Source organism: Mesoplodon bidens, assembly GCF_964165515.1.
Source record: "Mesoplodon bidens genome assembly, chromosome: 15".
Classification (NCBI taxonomy): domain Eukaryota; kingdom Metazoa; phylum Chordata; class Mammalia; order Artiodactyla; family Ziphiidae; genus Mesoplodon; species Mesoplodon bidens.
Window position 1 is genome coordinate 51,338,232 of NC_138171.1, and position 26,069 is coordinate 51,364,300.

Sequence of the window (26,069 nt, forward strand, 5' to 3'; positions counted from 1 at the left end):
CCCTAGTCTGCTGTGTCCCATCCTCGCCCTCCCCCGCCCGCATCCTTGCAGAGCACCGGGGTAGCGAGGCCAACCTGGCCACCCCTGTGTAGCCCTCCTTCAGATTAGCGCATTTCCTTGTGTTGCCAGCATGGGGAAGAGGGAGCATGGCACCAGAATGCCGCCCCTACCTGACCTTCGGGAAGCGCCCGCCCGCCCCACCCCCGGAGCATGTGCTTGCTTCTAGGGAGAGAATCCCAGCCCAGCCCTCTGTGCCAGGAGGGTCACTGGGTGGACTGGAACTTGGAGTATGGGGGCGGGGGGTGGAGGGAGAGAAGCTAGGAACCGGGGTGGAGGCAGATGCATGCAGACCCAGAATTCTGAAAATCACAGAAATCTCCGAACACCTCGGTCCCATCTGGTGAAAAATGGCGTGTTACACATTCTCGTGCCGGGAAACGGTCGGTCACCCACACTCCCTGGAGTCCTTCAGAGCTCTCTGATCCCATCAGTGACTCAGGCTGCAAGAGCCCCCCTTGCAGAGGGGAGAGCAAACACGGTCACGTCCTCTCTAAGTTCTTGGCGGTCCAGGCGTGTCAGGTGGCGCAGCGTAGATGGCTACAAGCGGAAAGGAACGTTTCACCACCGTAGAAATGGAACCGGCTGTGAGCCACAGGAAACCTCACTTAATGAGACCTTTTTCTTTCCTTTTCTTCTTAAATCTCTGATAGTTTTTGCACTTCTGGGTTTTATTTTATTTTGGCTTTGAGGTCAAGAGTGGGCTGAATGCTCTCCCAGTGAGGGTGGAAACGGAGTGAGGGGAGAGGGCAGAGAACTGTTCTCCTTCCAATGACTTCACCTGAAGGGTGCGAAGAGACATCTTTGCCAAGAGACTGTGGCAGCCAGCTGCCCCCATGGAGTGAAGTTTAAATACAAAATTAAATGGCACCTCTGTTTAAGGTCTGTTTATGTAAACAAGACACTGGGGGAGGATGACCTGGAAGGAGGGCCTGTGTGATCAAAACACCTAATTGTAAGCACAGATCTTTCCAGGTCCATTTATCAAACTCACCTTGGGACTATAAGAGCCACTCTTTCCCCTCTAATAGAAAATGGTCATTCTGTGCTGGATTCCTCCCCTGGAGATGGAGTGCAGGGAGGGAGGCAATCAGCCCCAAGAATTGACAAACTGGGAAGTTCTGTGTGTCTCAAGGGTTGCAGATTTGGTTGTTGAAAGCTGGGGGGTCATTGTTTTAGCACAGAATCTGTCAGGGCCCACAGAACGTGGGCAAAGCGGGAGTGGTCTTCCTGGTTAGGCAAGGCTGAGTTGAACCCCGAACCGAAAGGGAGCATTGTGGCTTTTATAATCCAATGATGCAATGATTATACCAGCTTACAGGAGTTCTCAGCAGGTGCTTTTTATTCATTGATAAAGAGCTAAGGCTCGTTTTTGATAGATAATATATATTTATTAAATGTATTAATGTGTGTTTTATAATGTACCTTTATCCTCCCCTGGCTGACTGTTGCATACTTTAAAAAAATCGTTAAAGAAATTTCAGGACAATCAATGTGTACCATAAACAACTGTATATAAATATTACAAATTTAAAAGATTGTAAAGCATGGGCAAATAGGTTTTATTTTCAAAATGCTGTTCTTAACACAAAAAATAAAGGCTTTACTATTTACTTAAGACGTGTGGTAGCTTGTCAAAAAACCCAATACAACTACTTGGCTTTCAGATCTGCCTGGAGGCTAAGTCCGTGGCATTCTGAATGGGAGAATCCTGGTTAACAGCAAACTGCGAACAATTGAGGGTCATAAGTCAGTTTACCCATAAAATGAGGAATTTCTATAATGCTTTGGGGCCTAGGCAACAAAAATTCTTTATCTTTATTGTTGTCTGGGTTTAAGTGTCCTATCTTGATGCAGTCAAAGTTAAGGGTCAGTCTCCTTGGGAAATGATCTCAGGCAATAATGACTTTTTTATGAAAAGAGTACTAACCAGATAAACTTAAAACCCACTTCAGAGGTTTGGGACTTTATTTTAAATATGGATCTTTGCAAAGGTGGCCAAAACTGGGAAACTGGTAACTAGAGAAAACTTCAACATCTCTTGGAATCAGAGTTCATTGTACATTTTAGCAGTGGCTGGTGTAGAAGAATATTCCTGAAGCACTGATGAAATATATGGATGAAAGAATAAAATTGGGGGATAATGCAGAAAGTTAAAACTAGTACTTTCTTATGATAAACTATTTGCACTACAACATGTTTGCAGTGAAAGATTCTTATCCGAATGCACCAAATCTAGTTGTTCAGGAAAGCACAATAGAGGAAGCATAACTTGAACATTTTCCTCAAGTGGGGTAATTGCAGCAGAGGGGAAAGATATCGACAGCTGTTAAGGTTGTGGAGTCTTAGCTGCAGCGTCTTCTTCATCCTCCATTTTGCATTTTACTGCAAAGAAATGAAAGAGAAAGTCAGGGTCAATTTACAAGCCTAGACAGACTTGGCTTCTGGAAACTGCAGACTTTGATACACAGAAGTCAGTTGCTTCGAAACCCACGGAGCGACTGCGATGGTTCTGGTCCCGTGGATCTACCGGGGAAGAACACAGGGCCTTTGTCCTCCACCGGCAGCACCTGAAGTTTCAAAGCCACTTCACGTAACGTTCACGGCCATTCTGAGTTCAGTTCAGAAGAAGGTCAAAAGTATGCTTTGCAGGTCGGGGGCACTGAAGGAAGGAAGTTTTACTAAAGATGATGACAGACTCGAGGCTCTTGACTCAACCAAATCTGTCACCACTCACCCTGTTCCCCCCACACCCAAAATTAAAAACGCAGGACAGCACTGGGGTCAGTTCGAGGCCAGAAGAGAATCTTTTCTAGTCTTTTATGGTCCGGACAAGAATGTGATCCGGGTGATTTCCTGAGTCGGCCAAACAGGAAAGTTAGCTGAACGCAGAGCACCACACTATTTGTAAGGGAAATTGTCCCAATAGATAAAAGCCCCTTCCCCCAAATATATGGAAACCCAGTCCCCTGGTGGGAGATCCATTTGGAAAGACCCTCTCTTTTTAATAAATCTTCGCTTCTAGTGTCCAAGTTAATGCCTGAAGGGTTATTCAGAGCAAGCCTGCAGGCTCTGGTCATGCTTGAAGAGCAGTGTTCGCGTAGAAAGGGTGTTGGGCGTTGGTACTGTGTAGAGCGGAGGTTTCGGTTGAGCCTGACCTCCCAGTGGCTGAGGGCACACGCTGGCCATGGACCCCATCACATGCAGCGCAGTGGACTAGACAGGCTAGCCCAGCAGTCTTCAGGCTGGCGCTACACAAAGACTTCCCAAGGGTTCTTGGTCATGGTTTATTCAAAGACAGTTTCCAAATCTTGGCTTCCTTGCGTGGACTTGCAGTTGCTCTTTTCCCTTTCCTACCTCTCCCCATCCTGGCATTACCCAGGGTGTAAAAAATCCCCAGGTGCCAAACAAGGACGCAAGTTGAAATGTTGGCATCCCCAGAGTCTCTTTACTTTCTATACTTAATAACTATCAAATTTTAGAATGTATTTAGTTGGCTTTGTGAACTAGTATTGTATTAATAACTCAAACCAGAAAAATATTTTCAATACCAGGAGCCTACGGTCACAGGAAAATTAATTTTTTTTCAATGTGTACTATTTTTGTTCCATATATATAGAAGCTGTACAGGTAGCCACAGTGAAGGCCCTGTATGCCTCTAGGCCTGTTGATGACAATGCATGAGCGAGGATGATCCACACCTAGGAGGTGCTCTCCCAGTATCCCACTGGCCCATGATGTAATCTAGGATATGAATGTTTAGCAACAGGCTGGGGTGGCGGAGTTCTGATTTGTAGCATTTGCCAGTTTCCACGTCTGATTTCAAGCTACCAGCCTGACGACATAATACAGAGGTAGAAAGGGGCGCACACAACCAGATGGAACAGCTCAGCACAGGGCTGTTCCAGATCCCCACGGGGAGGTGTGCAGGGAAACCCAGGCACATGATGGTTTTCCATGTGTGGTTGGGGAACCAGCAATGTTTGCATCACTGGGAACCTATTAGAAATGCACATCCAGGCCCCCTGCCCCAGACCTATAGAATCAAAAATTGGGGGTGGAGCCCAGCCATCAGTATTCTTAACAAGCCCCCCCACCAGCCGGTGATTCTGATGGACACTAGATAAAGTTGAGACCCACTGACTACTGATTTTTTATGCTGGCTGCGTTTAAGAATTACCTGGGTAGCTTCTGAAACCTGTTGGTACCTGGATCTCGCCCCAGACATTCTGATGTAATTGGTCTGGGGCCCCGGGCATCAGTATTTATTCAAAGCTGTGTGTTGCTAAGATTCAGGGTCAAGAATCTTTCTTGCTAAGGGTCAAGAAACCCAAACCGTGGTTGGAGTCCCCTAAGGAAACGTGAATGCAAAGACCCTCAGAGCAGTTCACAGGAGTCTCAAAGTCTCAATACTTAAGCCATTTGAATGACATTCTCTCTGGCCTACAACTGGCAGACAGACACTTAAGGCTACTGGTAGCGTGGAAGGAAAGAGGAATTGGCTGATGGGAGGCGTTCCCAAGCCTTGGGTTTTCTTTAGTAACTCAACCCTGCTGGAAGGAAGAATTCACCTGCATGCCTTTCCTTTGTCCCAGTATTTTAACCAATCCCGTCAGGCCTTGAGACTTTCCTCCCTACCCCTACATTTTGACCTTGCCTGGGAAAAAGCCCCTCTCTCTTTCAGATCATTATACAGAAATCTTGAAGGAGGAGAGTAGAAAGGGATGCTGGGGACACTCCTTCAAGTTGGAGAGTCAAGACACTAACTAGAGTTGATGGACTGGAAGTAAAGGTGTTGTGAAGCCTCATGATGGAATCACCTGGAACTCTGAACAGTCTTGGTGCCCAGCCCCACCCTAGCTAATCAAGTCAGAATCTCTGGAGGTGGGGTCTGCCCACCGGCGCAAACACACTGGAAAACTGGCAATATTAAGTGAAACTGAGCATGTACATTCCCCACAATGCAGCGATTCCACTCCTGTATCCGGCCCCTGGAGAAGCCCTTGCACACGTTACTGGCAGACATCAGTGAGGATGTTCATGATGGCAGAAAACTGGAAACAGCCGAAAAATCCATCACCAGCTGACTGCATAAATAAACTGTGGTTGACTGGAACAGTGAGTATACAACATTGAACCCGAACGAACCACAGCTACCCGTGCCGGCTTACCTCGGCTTACAGTACTGAAGAAAGAGATGCAAGGCACAGAGTAATACATACAGTGCGATTCTGTGTATAGCAAGTCTAAATGTTGAGGGTTGCATATAAAGATGAAGAGAATCTAAATAAAAGCAAGAGAACGATTATCACAAAAGTTAGGGTAAGTGGCTTCATGGTGGGAGGGGGGGCCTTAAAAGTGTTCACAGCGTTCCACTTCCTTAACTGGTATGGTGGTTACCTGAGTGTTTGCTTTATAGCTATATGTGTTTTATGGTCGCTATTATATGTATATTTCATCTCCTCCCAAGAAAAGGTAAGAGGAAGTAAAGATGGTTGTCTGTAACTTGAAACTACAGAGTCAACCAATTAAGGAACGGGAAATAGCAATTTAACTCTTCTGGGAGGGGGGGTGGGAGTTAAGTGAACTAATTCTCATCTGTCCCATCAGGAAATCAGGAGACAGTGTCTAAACTTTTCCCTAACCCTAACCTTAACCTTAACCACCCAGAGAAGCAGCTCAGAGCTCAAAGTGACTGCCATAGAAGAGGGTGACAGAGGTGAGGCTCATTCATCCTCCTGTTTTATCCTATATACCCATAACCATGGGAACCATGTACAAGGATTACGTTGCTAAAAATTAAGAAGCAGATAACGTCTCTCCTTAGTGGTTTTCCTCCTCCAGGTCTTGGCGGAACCTTGCACAGGCAGGTTATTCAGTAGAAAGAGGGAGCAAGGGAAGAGGCAGTGGAGGGGAGCAGGCAGTGAGATGAAAGACCCCAGTTTCCACCTTAGTCTAGAGACATCACTGTGGTTGGCTTCCAGCACCAACACATGGCTGCCTCCATGGCCCTACGCTGTCCTTGTACCCCTTGGCAGACTGGTGCGGAGCCAGTTACGGAAGACCTTGAGAGAGAGGAAGATCCCAGAGTGATGCACCAGCCCTCCAGCTTCATTAAAGGCAGCCTGACAAGAAAGGTCTTGCACACTAGTGAGACCCGCTTATGTCCTCCTCCTCTCCACTGCCCCCAGCGCTCTCCTGTGTCACTCAGTGACAGAGCTGAGAACCCCATACACGGCTAGAGAAGCTGCCTAAGACATAGGGAGGAAATTCAGGGACCACAGGGTCATCCAGCTACTCAGTCAGTGTTGCCCAGATGTGGCCTCGGCACAAAGGACCAGCTGGGGCAAAAATACAGATTCCTGGGCCCCGCCTCAAACCTTGATAATCAGAATCTCGATGAGTGAGTGGGGATCAGCACCCACCACCTCTGCGCTTGGAGTGATCCTTCTGATGTGACAAGTTTGGGAAAGAGCGCTGTATCACTCAGTGCCTGTTTCCTGAGGGCCCACGTCTGAGGGGGGCCCTGCCTCCTGACCCGCGAAGTGCTCAGCACTGAGTCTGATCCAGAGAAGCACACACTACATATTAGCTATTACTATTTTCAGGGCACAGTCTTTGACCTCAGGAAGCTCACAGAGGGGGAGGCAGGAAAATTAACAGGGAATTAGAGATGCTTACACACCAAAGAGAGAAGCTGCTTCAGTAAATGTGCCTCCATCACACTGATGGATCCTGGGGTTACAAAGAGAAGACTGGCTCACACTCTCAAGTCAAAAAAAAAAAAAAAAAATATATATATATATATATATATATATATATATATATATATATATATATATAGCTTAAAATATATTTTTATCCAATTAGCACCCAGTTTTTAGGATTCCAGGTAAATAATAAGACAACACTTCTATGGTACTTATTGGGCCCTTTACGCATATGAAGTGGCAGTGAGGTACGTGCTGTTATTTTCCCTGATGACCGTACAGATGAGGAGACGGAGGCACGCAGGTTACGTAAGGAGCCTGGGGTCACACTGTGGGCCGTCTGGCTCCTGCATTCATGCCCTTAACCTCCACAGGGTCGTGGCCTCTCTCCCCAGGGAGATGAAAATTTCTGTAATGAAGATGCAACAAAAGGTGCTGCTCCCACATCTCTTCCCACATAGACAGTTTAGGAACAATCAAAATGCCCAACACCTGTGGAATGAGTAGATACCTGATAATTTATAAACTTGATACAATAGGATGAAACCATTCAAAATGTGCTTTTGCAAAGTTTGAAGGAACAAGGAGACATGCCAAGAGCAAAATACAGTGGAATTTACAAAATTCCTATAAATTTTGATGACGTAAATTTTAAATTGCTCCATTCCCAAAGTTAACAATGTCTCCAAGGGGGACACTGTGGCTTCTGTCTGGTGGTGTTGAAAGCCAACAAAGCTGACGGCTCCAAAGGTAAAGTGGAAGCTAAGCTCTTTCACTCACTCATCTCTGCCCTTGTTTTCCCTCTTGCTTTTCTGAAAAAAAAGTTTATTTTTCTTGAAAACAAGTGATTCCTATTTTATGTTTAGTCCTGAGTGAGATGTTCATAGTACATCCTTTAAATGTGACTGCCCTGTAAAAAATAAAATTACATTCATAACTAAGTGGTGGCCCAGCATTTCAACTCTTAAAAAAACTAAATATAGAAAAAACGATTGAAAAGAAATGGGTGAAATTTTGTTTTCCCAAATGTCTACCGTCCACGTGCATCGCTATACCATTGGGGAAAACTTTCTAAAAGAATTACCAGAAAATATACCAGACAGAAGATAAACAGACTGTCAGGGCATCAACATGTACACGGTGTTACTGCGGTCAGGCAGACCGCAGAGGTGGGGAGAGGCAGGGAGGAGGAGAGGTCGTGAGCTGGGGAGTCTCAGGGGAGCTGGCCTCCCAGTATCAGCAGACCCACTGTTGGGAGACCCCAGGGAGAGATCCACCCAAGGGTGAAGTTGCCTTAGTAGAGGTGACCACTGGAAAAGTATTAATGAAATGTATGCTAGGAATAGTTTCTGATTGGGGAATTGGTAGAAAAGTAATGTTTCCCCCTCAGTTTGCTTGCTCACAGAAGGGTAGACTTTGGTGTCTGCCATCTGATAGCTGGGTGACCCCAGCCCCAACCCCATTTCCTCGTTTGAACTAAGTAAAATAATCTTGACCTCACAGAGCCCTTATGAGATTAGGGAGATAATGTACCGAATGTGCCCAGTGCAGGGACTGATACGTTGTAGGTATTCAACAAATGTGACTTCTTTTCCCCTGAGTGGCCTGTAGAAATACAAGCTGAAATGCTGCTAAAGAGTTCACTTAGCATCTTTTAAAACTTATAACATGTCACTCATCATCTGAAAGTTAGTTAGTTATCTTGCAAGCTCAGCTATCAAACATGGCCAAGGATTTGAAAGTAAGCAGAAGAAGCCAGTATAGATGTTTTGGAATGTGTGCCCCAAACTCTGGTGTTTTAGTTGCAGGAGTGTCTCTGAGACCTCTCTCAGAGCTTGTGTGCCCATCCTTAAAGCATCATTCGGGCAAGCTGAGCTACCAGATTTCCTCAGAGCATAACTGAGTTTAGAAATGAATTTGTGTCCCAATGGCTGATAAGCACATAAAAAGGTGTGCATCAAAGAAATTAAAGCCACAGTGAGACAGCCACTACACACCCACCAGGATGATTACAATGAAAAAGACTCATCATACTAAGTGTTAGTGAGGATGCAGGACAACTTAACACTCAGGCATCGCTAGTGGGGATGGGAAACAGTGCCAACACTTTGGCAAATGATTTGGCAGGATCTTGCCAAATTAAGTATTATGTACATACTCTCAGGCCCATCAGTTCCACTCCTGGCTAATCCTCAACTGAAGTGAGTATTTACATCCACCAAAAAACATATACAAGAATGTTCATAAAAACTGGATACAACCCAAGTGTCCATCAATAAGAGATATACATATTGTGATACTATTCACAGGAAAGCATACTACACATCAGTGAAGAAGAGGAAACTACTGCTGCCCTCAACATTTTGGTTGACTCTCCCAGAGGCAATAGCCAGCAAAAGAAGCCAGGCACAGAGTCCATACTCTTTCCATTTATGTGAAGTTTGAGAATAAGCAAAACTATTCTATGGTGACCCATTCTTCATCCTGATCCAGGGGCTGGTTACGTGGTGTGTGCATACAGAGAAGTTCACTGTGCTGTACATTTAGGACTAGGGCACCCTGCTGTCTGTGAGTTTGACCTCAACAAAAAATAAAATTAAATAAAATTAAATAAAACAAAATAAAATAGGAAAATGGGGAGGAAGAGAACAGGCATCAGAATCTGAGGACGTTTTCATTCAGATCCAGGGCAGAGTCTAAGGTGCCTCCACAGTCCCTGAGGGCTCCACAGTTGAAACAGATTAGTAACAGTATCACACTATTAAGTAGAAAATTTGCATTTACTGAATGCTAGACATTATGTTCAGGGCTTTACACAAATTTATCATCTCGTTTAATCACCCCAGCCACTCTGGGAGGTAGATGCTATCATTATTCCCATTTACCAATGAGAAAATTAAGGCTCAGAGACACTAAGCAACTTGCCCAAGGTCACAGAGCTAAATAAATGGCCCTGCCAGGACTCTAAGCCTGGTCTGTCTGAGTCCAAAATCCATGGTCTTAACCATCATGTCATACTAATGCAGAGTATGAATTGGGGTCCCTTATCACCACCCAGAATAATCCAACAAAGCTTAAAGTCAGGTTGTATACTTTCCAATTAGGAGGTAGGGGAGTGTATAATATATATTACCAAGGTTTTTTTTTTTTTTTTCTGTTTTTACTGGACTGAATTTTTAAAATAAGATTATTTTTCAATTATAAAAGCTGTTCATAGTCATTATAGAAAATCTGAAGAATCTAGAAAAAAATATGAAAAAAACCCTCCACGTCCCCACTGGAAGAATATGTCATGGAAGATTTTCTTTCTAAAAAGAAAGAAATGTTGACGTGTAGAGGGTAATGTCAATAGTCTGGTATGTTTACCCCCCTTTCTTAACTGTGCCAGATGTTGGGTTGTGTTATTTTGAGGAAAGTTGAGCCAACTTGGAAGCCACAAGGCACTGGGGCAGATTTGACAGTCTTGAATGTGCAGTAATTACTGTTGTTGACTTCTAAACAATGTAAACTCAGGGTGAGGTCTCCTGGAAGGCAGCATTTTAAATGGAAACATTTGGTGCTGGAAGTGACAACAATAGTTACATTAAAACAGAATCTCAACATCAAGTTTTGACCCTGGAAAGGATCTTGATTTCTGGAAAGGGAGACATTTAATAAAAGCCATGTTTTTCATAGATGAGGGAAACTGAGGCTCCAACAGGGGAAGAAATGGGGCCATTGGAGCACAGCTTAGTTGCTCAGGGCACACCTTCTGGAGCCAGGCGACTTGGCCTTTACCATCATTTACCAACTGGGTGACCTGAGCAAGTCTCTTAACCTCTGAAGCCTCAGCTCCCTCACCCATAAAATGGGGACAGTAAGACCTTCCTCTCAGGAGACTGCGAGGGTGAAATGAGATGGTACCCATTGCCTGGCACATGGTAGATGCTCAATAAAATTATTTCTTAATTATATAGGCAATGCAGTGGCTGTAGAAAAGCTGGAAAATATGTTTTAAAACAAATATTTAAACAAAATTTCTTTACATCACGTAAGTGAGCTTATGTCCTACTCATATGTGTTTATACATCTATTAGTATTTTCTTTTTACATCTGAATTTACAAGGGTAGCTCCATTTCACAGTTAGCATCCAGATTGGAGATTTAGCACAGCAGCTTAAATAGCCACCATCTAGTAGGCTGTCCTTCGAAATTCTGCGTCTTCAAAAGCCTAGGGAGTCAGGGGTGTGAATGAACACAGAAGAACCCTGTCAGCCGTGTCTTATGACTTTTTTATTTATCTCTGCATTCTCAGCTGCTGCCGCCAAGACTGAACCTTTAGAAATATCCCAGGCATTTTGAATGAACTCGGGTTTATAAACAGTTCTCATCCAGTTCAGACTGGCAGAAGCCCTGTATATTGAATGCTGCCTTTAAGTGAAATGGAAACAGATCCTCCAGTTTATTTTTATATAGCTCCTCTGTGAGTGTAAGAAGCTAATAACTAATTGAGAAACTATTTCAATCTGTAACTAGGGACTGGGGCAGTATTCACTCATTATCTTGGTAGTTGGTCCAGAACCCGAGGCAGACAGGGCTCCAGTCAAGAAACCCCGATGACTAAGCCAACTTTATCAAACCTTAAAAGAAGGAGATGGGAAGTAACATTCCAAGTTTCAACTACAGAGTTCTTTCTAATAGGAAGCCCACGGTGTACTGAAAAGAAGTTTGAATTTTTCAAGCCCTGACGTTGGTGAGAAACTTACTGACCCCCAAACAAAACTACCTTTTAGAAAGGATCACTCATATCATCTAGTCATTCTTACCCTCTAAATGTCTCCTAAACCCATCCACTTCTGTCCAGTTGCACTGCAACCAGGTCATCCGATCCACCTCCCACCTGCAGCCATGCTCATCTTTCTATAAAGCCCATCCGATGATGCCACTGCCCTGCTAAAGCCCTTTAAAGGCTCCCTGCTGCCCTCAGGATCAAGCCCAAAGCCCCCCGAGGCCACTGCTCCCTCCCAGCTCCCCAGTGCCTCGCACCCTGCTCTCATCGCTCAGGCCTTCTTTCAGTCCCCCTTCCAGGCTCAGGGTCTTTGCCTCCATCCTTCCCTCATCCAAAAGCCCTCCCTGCCATTCACATCTAGTTAATTTCTAGGGGAACCTATTCAAACCCCCTGCTAAAGTCTCTCGAGGCATCCTGAACTTCTTCGGAGCACTTTTCACAGTCTGTAATCATGGATTCACGTGATTATTGGAATAGTGTCTGGCTTCCCCCCAGGCTTGAGTTTCGAGTAGAACAACGTGTTGGCTTATGTTCTCCACTGAACCTCCAGCATCTGGCAGGTCCAGTCCTGCGCCCACAGCAGGCGCTCGATCAATCTTGGCTGAACCAATGAATGAAACCCTACTCTAGCTTCCTTTGGAAGCCCCCAGGCCTTTCTCTCTCAGACTCCAGACTGTCAAAAGGACACACATCTTTTCCAGCAACATAAAGGATTCTCCAGGTCAGTGGGGATGCCCAGACTTTAGTATCGGAGAGGCAAGTATTTGCATCCAGTCTCTAGCACTTACTACCAGCATGCCCTTGGCCTAGTCGCTAACCCTCTCAAGGCTTGTTCCCTCACCTATAAAACTGGGTTCCTTGCGGATCTTATTGCACAGGGTAATCTTGATATTTAAATACATTAACTGAGATCACATACACAAATCCACCAGAAGAGCGCCTGGCACGCAGCAGATGCAACAGGTGCTTAATAAATGGCGGTGCTCGTCAGGGTTCAAACTGCTGTTTGCCTGGTTTCCTAGGCAAAATATAACTTGGGGTCTGACGCCTTCCTTCTTGCCTTCCTTTGCCAGCACCTATTGTGTTTGTTGACTCAAGACCGAAAATGACAAACGTGCCAGACACAGCCATGCTCTCTTGGAGCTAATCTCTGTTTGAATGGAAACATAAGTGTTTTCAATATGCAAACAATATCTTCAAGAGTTACATGGGGGCTTCCCTGGTGGTGCAGTGGTTGAGAGTCCGCCTGCCGATGCAGGGGACACGGGTTTGTGCCCCGGTCCAGGAAGATCCCACATGCTGCGGAGCGGCTGGGCCCGTGAGCCATGGCCGCTGAGCCTGCGCGTCCGGAGCCTGTGCTCCGCAACGGGAGAGGCCACAACAGTGAGAGGCCCGCATACCGCAAAAAAAAAAAAAAAAAAAAAAAAAAGAGTTACATGAATTGGGTTAAACCCTCTCACAGCCATTGCTGGGAAACGATCCTAAGACACTGATCTTAGATACAAACAAATATTTAGGAATATGGACATTAATTTGGTGCATGATATCGAAACACTTCTCTTTGGCTGATGTGAGAAAACGTTTAATGTCTACTCATTCTGATTGCAATTCCCAGGCTGATAGGAAAGACATGAACGTCACCTCACCATTTCCTCACAGGTAGACCACTCCATTTCCGCTGCCTGTTGCAACTTTAATATAGCTAGCAACAATAACAACAACAATGATGAAAATAATAATAATCATTATAAGTACTATTTATTGAGTTCTTACAACATGTCAGGTGTTGTACAAGGTCATATATCCCTATGTTGTCTTTAACCTTCAAAACAACTCTCTGAAGGTATTATTATCTCCAATTTTCAGATGAGAACTCTGAGGCTCTGAAAGGTAAGTGACTTTTCTAAGATGCAAATGTGGGATATGACGCCTCATCTGCCTGTCCCTATTCTACTGGTCTTCAGGAAATCATCTCAAAGTTTGAATTAAAAGAGTAACATTTTCAATATGTAAAAATATGTTCAATAGCTGCACAAATGAAATTAAATTCTCTTAGGAATGAAGGCAGCCATGGTAGCAATATTTATAATAGTGAAACTTAGGAAGCAGTGTCCAATAAGAAAAAAATTATGTAGCTAATCATGTAAAATAAGTTTATAATATACGGGGATATGTTTACCATGTAAAGCTAGGTGAAAAAAGCAAGGATACATGAAAATAACTGCTATGAAGTATGATCTCACTGATGTAAACTTAAAGATAGAGATCCATTTTCAAAAAGATTGACATGAAAGATGACAACTGGAAGTTCAAGGGACCCAGAATAGCCAAAACAGTCTTGAAAAAAGAGAACAAAGTTGGAGGACTCACACTTTCCCATTTAAAAACTTACTAAAAGCAACAGTAATTGAGACTGGGTGGTACTGGCATAAGGATAAATATATAAATCAATGGAATAGACCTGAAAATCCAGAAGTGAACACTTACACTTATTTATTAAATTTATGTATTTATTTATTACATTTATGGTCAACTGATTTTCACCAAGGGTGCCAAGACCATTTGATGGGGGAAAGAATAGTCTCTTCAACGTATGCTGCAGGACAACTGGATATCCACATGCAAAGGAATAAAGGTGGACCCTTAACTTACACCACATACAAAGAGTAACTCAGAATGGGTCAAGGACCTAAATAAAATCCCTAACACCATAAAGCTCTTGAAAAAAAGTGAGTGGAAAAAAGTGGTTTAGACATGGTCCATGGTCCAATAGATTAGACAATGATTTCTTAGATATGACACCAAAAGCATAAGGAACAAATGAAAAAATAAAGTGGACATCAACAAAATTTAAAACTTCCATGCTTCAAAATACACCACTTTCAAGAAAGTTAACAGACAACCCATGCAACTGCAAATCATATCTCTGATTAGAGACTTGTGTCTAAAATACATTTTAAAAAATCCTTACTACTCAATAAAAGACAGACAGTCCAATTTAAAAAGGCAGAGGAGGGCTTCCCTGGTGGCGCAGTGGTTGAGAGTCCGCCTGCTGATGCAGGGGACACGGGTTTGTGCCCCGGTCCGGGAAGATCCCACATGCCGTGGAGCGGCTGGGCCCGTAAGCCATGGCCGCTGAGCCTGCGCATCCGGAGCCTGTGCTCCGCAACGGGAGAGGCCACAACAGTGAGAGGCCCGCGTACCGCAAAAAAAAAAAAAAAAAAAAAAAAAAAGGCAGAGGATCTGAATAGACATTTCTCTAAAGAAGCTATACAAACGGCCAGTAAGCACCTGATAAGATACTCAACATCATTAGGCATTAGGGAAACATAAATCAAACCACACTGAGATACTACTTAACATCCACAAGGATGGCTATAGTCCAACAGACAGATAATAAGTGCTGGTGAGAATGTGTAAGAATTGGAACCCTCATCCACTGCTGGTGGGAATGTAAAATGGCGCAACCGCTCTGAAAACAATGTGGCAGTTCCTCAACCAACTGAATCTAGAGTTACCATATAACCCAGGAATTCCGCTCCTTACTATATACCCAAAAGAAATGAAAACATGTGTCCACACAAAATATTGCACATGAATGTTCATAGTGGCATTATTCATAATAGCCAAAATGTGAAAACAACTCAAATGTCCATCAACCAATGAATAGATACATAGATGTGATACATCCATACAATGGAATATTATCTGGCCATGAGTTGTATCCCCCTCAAATCCATATGTTGAAGCCTTAAACCCACACATGTGACTGTACTGGAGATGGGGCCTTTAAGGAGGTGATTAAAGTTAAATGAGGTCATAAGAGTAGAGCCCTGATCTGATAGAACGGGTACCCTTATAAGAAGAGGAGAAGATACAAGAACTCTCCCTCCACTATGTGGGGACACAGCTAGAAGGTGGCTTCTGCAAACCAGGAGGAGAGCTCTCACCCGACCCAACCATGCTGGCACCTTGATCTTGGAAATCCAGACTCCAGACTGTGGGGAAAAAAATGTCTGTTGTTTAAGTCACCCAGTCTACGGTATTTTGTTATGGCAGCTGAGTAATACAAATCATAAAAAGAAATGATGTATTAATATGTGCTACAACATGGATTAAGCTTGAAAACACTGTGCAAAGTGAAGATGCCAGTCACAAAGGCAAATCTATAGAGACTGAAAGTCCATTAGTGGTTGTCTAGGGCTGGAAAGAATGGGAGTCTTGCGGGCTTATAGCTAACGGGAGTCGGGTTTCCTCTGGGGGTGATGAAGATGTGCTAAAATTGATTGTAGTAATGGTGGCAAATTCTGGGACTATACTAAAAGTCACTGAATTGTATGATATATGAATTATATCTAAATAAAGTTATTTTTAAAAAAGAAAGATGACATTTTGATAGCAGTTATCTCTGGATGGTAAGACTTAGAATTATCTACTTTTTTGTTCAATTTTCCACAAAGGGCAAGTATTACTTTCCTAATCAGTTAAGAAGAAAGTTTTTTTTGTTTGTTTTGGTTTTTTTTTTTGCTGTACGCGGGCCTCTGCTGTGGCCTCTCCCGTTGCGGAGCACAGGCTCCGGGCGCACAGGCTCAGCGACCATGGCTCATGGGCCTAGCCGCTCCGTGACATGTGGGATCTTCCCACATGTGGGATCTTCCCAGACCGGGGCACGAACCCGTGTCCCCTGCATCGGCAGGCAGACTCTCAACCACTGTGCCACCAGGGAAGCCCAGAAAGTTATTTTTAAAAATTCTGTTAAAACAAGTGCCAGCAGTATTCTCCTTTTCTACAAAGCTGGTAAAGCTCACACCTCCTCAAGAGTCGAATACACACTAATGACAACTCCTCCGGGCCGGGCCTCTCAGTGTTTAATGTTCTCTCATGTACATTATCTCATGTGAGATTCACAACCTCTTTGTGCTGTAAACAAGGCAAATACCTATTTTCTTCCTGAATGTATTTATATCCTGCTTCCTCCCTAAAAGGATTTCAGATAATTTACAAAAAAATATATAGGTAATAAAAATAGAAAAAAGAAAACCAAGTCTGAAGAGAAATGGAGAATTTAGATATGCTAACCAAGAAGAGTCAGTGAGTTGCTATAAATGAGGTTTAAATTGAACTCTGAGCTTCCTGGCAGACTAGGCAAAAAGGAGAAGTTAGGGAAGAAGCAAACCATTTCCCCAAGGGGAGCTACATTTTTCCTGGCACCATTTGCTGGAAACATTTCTCATATGGGGATTTATTTTTGTAAAAAGATCTAATGGACCATGATCCAGGAATTCTACTCCTAGGTGTACACTCAAGAGATACTCTTAGATATCTACGAGGAATGCTCATAGCAGTTATATTCATAATAATTATAAACTGTAAACAACTCAAATATCCATCAAGAGTAGAGTGATAAACAACTGTAGTATATTCATACAAAGGAATACTATACCACCAGTGAAAAAGAACAAATTACTGATACAACCAAGATGGCTGAATCACACAACATGTGGAGTGAGCAAGCCAGATATAAAAGACTTTTATTTAAATGATGATCAAAAAACAGGTAAAACTAGTCGAGGATGATAGAAACCAAAACAGTGATTACCTGGGAGGCAGGGGGTGAGAGGTCAGGAAGATGAGGTAGGCGGGGTGGATTGACTGGGATGAGGCATGGCGGAGCCTTGAGGAATAATGGAAATGTTCCGTATCTTGACCTAGAGCTGGTTGGTACATGGGAAAGATGTCTATTCAGATCCTCTGTCCATTTTTAAATGTTTGGGTTTTTTTGTTTTGTTTTTTTTTTTTGCGTTATGCGGGCCTCTCACTGTTGTGGCATCTCCCCTTGCGGAGCACAGGCTCCGGACGCGCAGGCTCAGCGGCCATGGCTCATGGGCCCAGCCGCTCCGCGGCACGTGGGATCTTCCAGGACCGGGGCACGAACCCATGTCCCCTGCATCGGCAGGCGGACTCTCAACCACTGAGCCACCAGGGAAGCCCTGTTTGGGGTTTTTTTTTGATGTTGAGTTGTATGAGTTCTTTGTATACTTTGGATATTAACCCCTTATCAGATATATCATTTGCAAATATCTTCTCCAATTCAGTAGGTGGCCTTTTCGTTTTGTTGATAGTTTCCTTCTCTATGCAAAAGATTTTTAGTTTGATGTGGTCCCATTTGTTTATTTTTGCTTTTATTTCCCTTGCCTGAAGAGACATATCCAAAAAACATCACTAAGACTGATGTCAAAGAACGTACTGCCTATGTTTTCTTCTAGGAGTTTTATGGTTCCAGGTCTTAACATTTAAAAGAATAAAACTGGACTACTTTCTCACACCATATACAAAATTAAATTCAGAATGGATTAAAGACTTAAATGTAAGAACTGAGATTATTTCATTTTTAAAAATGCATATGGCAACCCACTAATTATTTTCACCATCCACAGTGGGAAAAACACTGCTCTAGCATGATTCAAAAATTGTATGATTTACAATAGTCATTGATCATTATTGAACCCCTACTGTCTGTGAGTATTGGACTAAACGTGTTGCATGTACTGTCTCATATGGGTTTCTCTAGGACCCAGTGAGGGGAATACTTTTATAATTTCTATTGTGCAGATGAAGAAATGGAAGGTCAGAGAGGTTAAGTAACTGTCTCAAGGTCACACAGCCAGTGAGAATTTATAGGTGAGCATTAGCTCAAGTCTTTTTAACTCAAATAACCTTGCCTCTCAGTTGGGCTTTTAGGAGTGTTAGTTTAATTTTACAGTTAGAAGATGGAAGATCAGGAAGGTTAAGTGCTTTGCTCAAAGATACACAGCTAGGAAGCTTCCAATCAGGGTCTGAATATAAATCTTGGGACTCCAGGCCCAGTACTCTTGCTGCCGCTATTAGCGGCTCACTTGGACAGCTTCAAAGGTCACTCTGAAACCTCTTAAATGACAAGTCTTCAGATGCCACGAAAAGCAAATGAGGGCAACTCCAAAACACATGGTGAAAGTAGAACACATACAACAGACTCAGTCTCCTCTACCTCCCTCCTGCTCATGGGATAAAATAAAGTACTTTTTAAAAAGTCTTTCTATACACCAAAGTATTAACAGTGACAGCATGGTGGATACCCTTTTTTGATCTCTTGATACTTTTCTGTATTTTGCAAAATGAGAATGTATTACTTTGATAAAGGGACGGTTTTTAAGTTATTCTAAAAGGAATCAGTCTGTCCTTCTTAACATCTAGCCTCCATAGCTCTATACCTCTAAAATTTTCCATGTCCTGGACTAATGAGAGACAAATCTGAAAATTGGCAAGAGACTTTAGCTGCTCAGATCCTAAATTTAGATCCTCAGGGTGAATACCATGCATCAACAGGGTTGGACTGGCACTTATAGAGAGAAGGCGGGACAATTAGATGGGTGGGACCATTGCCCTTTAAACCAGGCTAACAGGCATAAAGGAACATGGATTTCACATGAAACAAAACACCAACAGATTTCTCTGAAGCTTAACTCCATAAATAACATCTGTGCATTGCGGCATCGGAGGTGGGGAAGAGGAAGGACTCCCAAGCTCCCCAGTCTGCTACTTCCTTGCTGGGTGGCCCTGGGTATATTGTTCAACCTTTCTGTGCCTCAGTTTCTTCATCTATAAAATGGAGACCATACAGTACCTACTTCAAAGGGCTGCTGAGAAGACTGAGTTCCTACTAAAGACATGCTTGGAACATTGCTTGCTTCATAGTAAGCACACAGGAATGTGAACAGTCCTTTTTATTACTTTAGAAAAGATGGATAATATATTTCCTTTTATTTATTTGGTTGGTTGCTTGGAAACAGTTCTGTTTACCTTAGATTGACTTTGTCCATAGGGTGTTTACCAAGCTGGATGATTTGGGAAGGGTATTGTGTAACACAGATTCAGTCATTTAATCAACAAATGTTTCTTGAACATCTACCACATACATGCTGGGCACTGTTCTAGGAGTTGGGATAGAGCGGTGAACGACACAGAAAGCTGCCAAGCTGCCACAGGAAGCTTCCATATTCTAGTGCAGTCACACAAACAATAAACAATAAACAAAATAAATCATTAAAATCCTGGGCAATTCAAAAGAATTAAAAACTTAAACAAGTGGGCTTCCCTGGTGGCCCAGTGGTTGAGAGTCCACCTGCCGATTCAGGGGACACGGGTTCGTGCCCCGGTCCGGGAAGATCCCACATGCCGCGGAGTGGCTAGGCCCGTGAGCCATGGCCGCTGAGCCTGTGCGTCCGGAGCCCGTGCTCCGCAACGGGAGAGGCCACAACAGTGAAAGGCCCGCGTACCGCAAAACAAAACAAAACAAAACAAAAAACACCTTAAACAATTATTAATCGGTGACTAAATACAATTAAATACATCACATAGTCAAAGACAATTTGTTAAGGAACTAACATAGTAATTACAACATAACAGATCCTCTACATGTAGCCCCCGGAACAAACACAGGACACGGGGCACCCAGCCATCCTGGAGCGGGCATTGTCCCAGATCCTCTATTGCAGCCAGGGTTGAAGGGCAATCACACATTTCTTTATTTCTCCAAATCTGCAGAGAAGAGTTGGCACCGACACCAAGTTCTTAATCTGTGCCCATGCATGTTGTAATAAAAGTTTGGAAGCAGTCAGTTCTTGTTTTTTTTTAAAAGATATTGTCTTCTTATTATGTAACTGCTACACTTCCACTCTTTTTTTTTTAATTAATTAATTAATTTATTTTTGGCTGTGTTGGGTCTTCGTTTCTGTGCAAGGGCTTTCTCCAGTTGCAGCGAGTGGGGGCCACTCTTCATCGCGGTGCGTGGGCTTCTCACTATCGCGGCCTCCCTTGCTGCGGAGCACAGGCTCCAGACGCGCAGTCTCAGTAGCTGTGGCTCACGGGCTTAGTTGCTCTGTGGCATGTGGGATCCTCCCAGACCAGGGCTCGAACCTGTGTCCCCCGCATTAGCAGGCAGATTCTCAACCACTGCGCCACCAGGGAAGCCCAGTCAGTTCTTTTTGAATCACCCTGTAGATAACATATTAGTTGGGGACAAGCAGGGCAGAGGGATGGGGGTCGGGGGGTCAGGGAGGGCACACTGAGAAGATGACATTAAGCAGAGCCTGATGGAGGTAAGGGAGCGATCCATAAGGTAATTTGGGGTCTGTGCCTTCATTGTTTTTTCTCCTAATTTTTTTCATTGTGGTAAAATACACATAACATAAAATTTACCATCTTAACCATCTTAAAGTGCACAATTCAGTGGTATTAAGTACATTCATATTGTGCAACCATCACCACCATCCATCTCTAGAACTCTTTTCATCTCGCAAAACAGAAACTCTGTACCTATTAAACAAGAACTCCCCATTCTCCCCTCCTCCCAGCCCGTGGCAACCACCATCCTACTTTCTGCATCTATGAATATTACTATTCTAAGTATCTCATTTAAGTGGAATCATACAGTATTTGCCTTTTTGTGACTGGCTTATTTCACTTAGCATAATGTCCTCAAGGTTCATCCACATTATGCCATGTGCCAGAACTTCCTTCTTGAGGCTGAATAATATTCTATTGTATGGACATACCACATATTTCTTATCTATTCATCCACTGATGGACACTTGGGTTACTTCTACCTTTTGGCTACCGTGAATAATGCTACTATTAACATATGTATACAAACATCTCATTGAGTCTCTGCTCTCTTTCTTGTATTTACCCCAAAGTGGAACTGCTGGATCATATGGTAATTCCAATTACAAATTTATTAAGGAACCGCTTTATCTGCATCATTTTACATTCCCACTAACAATGCATAATGGGTCCGATTCTCCACATCCTCACCAATCCTTCCACATCCTCACCAATCCTTGTTATTTTCTATCTTTTGATAGTATCCATCTTTATGGATGTGGGGTAGTCTGTGTCTTCATTTATATTTTATGTAACAGATTTATGAAAATATAACTCACATACCATACAATGCACTCATTTAAAGTAAGCAATTCAATGGTTTTTAGTATATTCACAGACAGGTGCAACCGTCACCACATCAATTTTACATCTTCATTATCGCCCAAAGAATCCCCATACCTTTTAGCTATCGCCACCATTCCCTCAGCCTCCTGGCCCTAGGCAAGCACTAATCTACTTTCTATCTCTATAGACTTTCCTGTTCGGGACATTTCACATAAATGGAATCATATAAATATGTGGTCTTTTGTGTCTGTCTTCTTGCACTTAGCAAGCTTTCAAGTTTTTCAGTTTTCAAGGTTCGTCCACGTTCGAGCATGTATCAGTCCTTCATTGCTTTTTATGGTGTGGCCTTCGTTTCTGCATTGAACTTCTGTTGCACTCTTTTTTTTTTTTTTTTTTTTTGCTGTACGCGGGCCTCTCACTGCTGTGGCCTCTCCCGTTGTGGAGCACAGGCTCCCGACTCGCAGGCTCAGCAGCCATGGCTCACGGTCCCAGCCGCCCCGCGGCATGTGGGATCCTCCCAGACCGGGGCATGAACCTGTGTCCCCTGCATCGGTAGGCGGACTCTCAACCACTGCGTCACCAGGGAAGAAGCCCTGTTGCACTCTTGAGAGCATGGATTCCGGACCTCTCCCACAGCCTACCCATTCATGGGCTGGTGGAAAGGAAGGGTGTGAGAACAGCAAGGCAGTATGACGTTGTGGAAAGTTGTAAATGTCCTCAGCTCTGCTCTTTAGCAGCTGTTGACCAAAACCAAGTGACTTAACCTCTGAGACAGTTTCCTTCCTCCCCTGAAAGACAGGGGTGATAATAGTTTATGCTCATTCCATTTGTTGTGAAGATTAAAAATATAATAATATATTTAAGGTACGTGGTAGGCACTCATGAGGCTTTCATAATGACCGTGGATCTTTGCAGACACCCAGGTGTGGCAGCTAAGGATAGAGGTAATGCTGTCCTGCAGGCTGGACACCATGGCAGGAGAGATTTCCCATCACCCTTCCTCTGTAAGCTCCATTTTCATTCAGAAAGTCACCCACTGGTGTGACAGACCCAGGTGTGGTGATAGGAAAGCCCTCAATCTAGGAAATATGCTTCCCACTCCTCAAATATATGACCAAAGAGAAACTGCCTTTAAACATCCCTACTCTTCCCCCCAAAATTCTCCTGAAGTGACAAATACCCAGGCTACCCTTCCCTCTTCTCCCCTCCCCAGTTACTCTCTGACTCTCCCTATCTCACCCCACTCTCTCCAGCAAAGCACAGAATGTTCCCCATCTATTGTTTTTGCCTTCGATCTTGAGACCAAACTCCCAAATCCAACAACCACCGCCAAGACAAGAGCAATAGTTTTCCAAGGTTTGGATTTGCCCAACAATAGGCCTCTTTGCCCAGGAGGCAGGAGATTCTACAGCAAACACCTATCAGATTTCCTGTTTTATAGATTTCCTGGCTCACTTCTTCCACTTTTCAAAGAAGAGAGCAAGGCCCATCTAGCTGGTAAATTGCAGAGTTGGGCCAGGAACTCAGATCCCCTGAATTTTAATCCAGATGATATTGCATTAGTGAGAAGAACCCTTGCAAAGGAAGATTTTGAATCCAAAGCTATTACTGGAATCTTGCAGCTAATCCATAGTATCAGGATTTTGCTGATGTGGTTACAACAAATCCACTACTAAGAATAAACACATGTAATCCCTTTCTCTGGCCTCTGGCCTGACACATCCTTATAAATTTCCCCCAGGGGATACTAACCTGCAGCCCGGAGTGAGAACCACTGCTGCAGGTAAATTACCTGGCATACATTTTGTTTTTGTTTTTGTTTTTCTTGACAGTTAAAAAACATTACTAAAATCAGCCACCAGTTATTGATCATTCACTTTGTGCCAGGGATCTATTTAATAGGATACATGGTATTTAATATTATTTAATCCTCACAGGAGCCCTCTGGGATGGGCCCTAACTGTCCCCACATAACAGAGGAGAAAACGGCTTCAAGAGGATGAGTGCCTTGCCCTGACCACTGACGGTAGGAGGCAGGACTCGGTTCATTCAGACCCCAGAGCCCATAATCTTTCTTTTTTTAATTTTATTTTATATTTATTTTATTTATTTTTGGCTGCATTGGGTCTTCGTTGCTGCGCGTGGGCTTTCTCTAGTTGCTGCGAGCGGGGGCTACTCTTTGTTGCGGTGCGCGGGCTTCTCATTGCAGTGGTTTCTCTTGTTGCAGAGCACCGGCTGTAGGCGCGCAGGCTTCAGTACTTGTGGCACGCAGGCTCAGTAGTTGTGGCTTGTGGGCTCTAGAGCGCAGGCTCAGTAGTTGTGGCGCACGGGCTTAATTGCTCCACGGCATGTGGAAGTTTCCCGGACCAGGGCTTGAACCCGTGTCCCCTGCATTGGCAGGCAGATTCTTAACCACTGCACCACCAAGGAAGCCCCCCATATTCTTAATAACAACGTATATTAGCCATATGTTGAGCATTTATATTACTAATAATATTTATCATTTAGTGATCGCTTTGTTTTTTCAGCCAGACACTAATCCAGTTCATTTAATCCTTACAAAAACCCTATGGGGTGGTTACTAACATTAGTGTTTCCATTTTATTGCCATGCAAACTGAGTCACAGAGAGATTAAGCAACCACCACAAGGTTATACAGTTGATAAATGGGAAACTTAATCCAATCTGGTGCCTTGAGCCTTCCAGACATTTGTGGATTTACCTAAATCCTACAAAAGCATTCTGCGTCTATATAATGGCAAAGAAGAATGCTGAACAGTCAGATGATGGAATGAAACTAATGGTTGGAAGCATCCATTTACATAATCTTAAATTGGGGATTTGAACTTTGGGGGCAGACCATTTCATAAAGGAAATCGTTTTTTATTTTACTTTTCATTTCGGTAGAATAGTAGGGGATCTTTGAGCATTTCAACAGAAGGCACATCCTAGTTGTGTACTTTTGCAACTTTTAAATGAAAAGATATGTATGGGACTTCCCTGGTGGCGCAGTGGTTAAGAATCTGCCTGCCAATGCAGGGAACACGGGTTCGAGCCCTGGTCTGGGAAGATCCCACATGCCGCGTAGCACCTAAGCCCATGCGCCACAACTACTGAGCCTGAGCTCTAGAGCCTGCGAGCCACAACTACTGAGCCTGCATGCCACAACTACTGAAGCCCGTGTGCCTAGAGCCCGTGCTCTGCAAGGAGAAGCCACTGCAATGAGAAGCCCACGCACTGCAACAAAGAGTAGCCCCAGCTCGCTGCAACTAGAGAAAGCCCGCACACAGCAACAAAGACCCAGTTCAGCAAAAAATAAATTAATTAATTAATTAAACTAAAAAAAAAAAAGATATGTATGAAAGTTGATGTCATCCTAACATCCCCACTCACTGGTGAGTCTTAAAACTAGAACTGATGAAAGTAGTATCAAGGCATGAAGTCACTAGATTTCTTTCAATCAAATTTTTATTTCTTCTGCAGGTTAAAATGGAGAAGGAACTAAAGTTTGGGGAGATATGAGAGAAAAAGTTAAAATGAAAATGACACCTTAGATTTCCAGAGAGTATATTTCTTCTTAAAGAGGCATGGTAATATCAAAGCAATGACCTCATTTAGAATTATTCCTGAGGCATAATTATTCTCATTTTACAAGTAGGGAAAATGAAGCACAAAGATTACATCACTCATCAAAAGTTCCAAAGTGACTTGGTGGTATTAAGTATAAATTGGTGCAATGTTTTTGGATGACAGTATGGTGATCACTTTCTAAACTTAATATATTTATATCCTTTGACCCAGAAATTCCACTTCTAGGAATTTATCCTATAGGAATACTTTTATAAGTAAGCAAGAGTATACCTACAGAATGTCTATGGATGCATTATTCGTAATAGAAGCCAAATATCCATTCATTAGGATTTGTTTTTAAAAAGTATGATACAGATCTATAATTTTTATGGACCCACAAAAAATAATGAGATAGATCTCTGTATACGTGGCATGAAGAGATGTCAATGATATATTTGCCAAGTGAAGAGAAAAGCAAGTTACAGTATACTATATATAATATGGTTCATGTTTATAAATATATGTTTGTGTATATATACTTATGTATTAATAGGCAGATGAAGAAACTCTATGAGCTGACATACTAAACAGTGGTTGTCTCTGGAAAGTGTTACTGAAAATTTGCCCTATTTTGTTATATGATAGATTATGTTTGTTAGTCACAAAGGGTCACGCTTAATGCCAGAACCCACCTCCCGAGCCATAGGCTACAGTGTTCTCTGCACCTGGGCGCCCTCTTTTGGGGCCAAGCCCTTCGCTGCTCCTCATCTGTAGATGGGCAGGGAGTTTGGAAGGAGGGAGAGGAAAACATCCTCATCCTTATCCACTCACCCATGGCTTCCTGCTCTGATAGAAATGTCTCCCAGAAACATGGTTATAGATCCTGCAGCCTTCAGATTGAGGACTCAGCCTCTCCTACCCTCAAACCTCCATTATTCCAGTGGCCTGTGGTCATTTCGGCTAGTGTGCAGGGTAGG

At 43.4% G+C, this 26,069-nt stretch overlaps 1 protein-coding gene across 5 annotated transcripts in view; it reads right to left on the minus strand.

The window, feature by feature from the left end:
- Positions 1-1,595: 1,595 nt before the first annotated feature.
- Positions 1,596-26,069, minus strand: part of IQCK (IQ motif containing K) — a 127,760-nt gene continuing 103,286 nt past the window's right edge. For 4 of the 5 annotated variants that reach the window (XM_081257295.1, XM_081257293.1, XM_081257294.1 and 1 more), the window contains one exon: positions 1,596-2,442. In XM_081257295.1, the coding sequence (XP_081113421.1) occupies positions 2,387-2,442 (56 nt within the window). In that variant the 3' untranslated portion in view covers positions 1,596-2,386. The remainder of the gene's footprint in view (positions 2,443-26,069) is intronic. The other variant, XR_014017674.1, reaches the window with a different exon arrangement.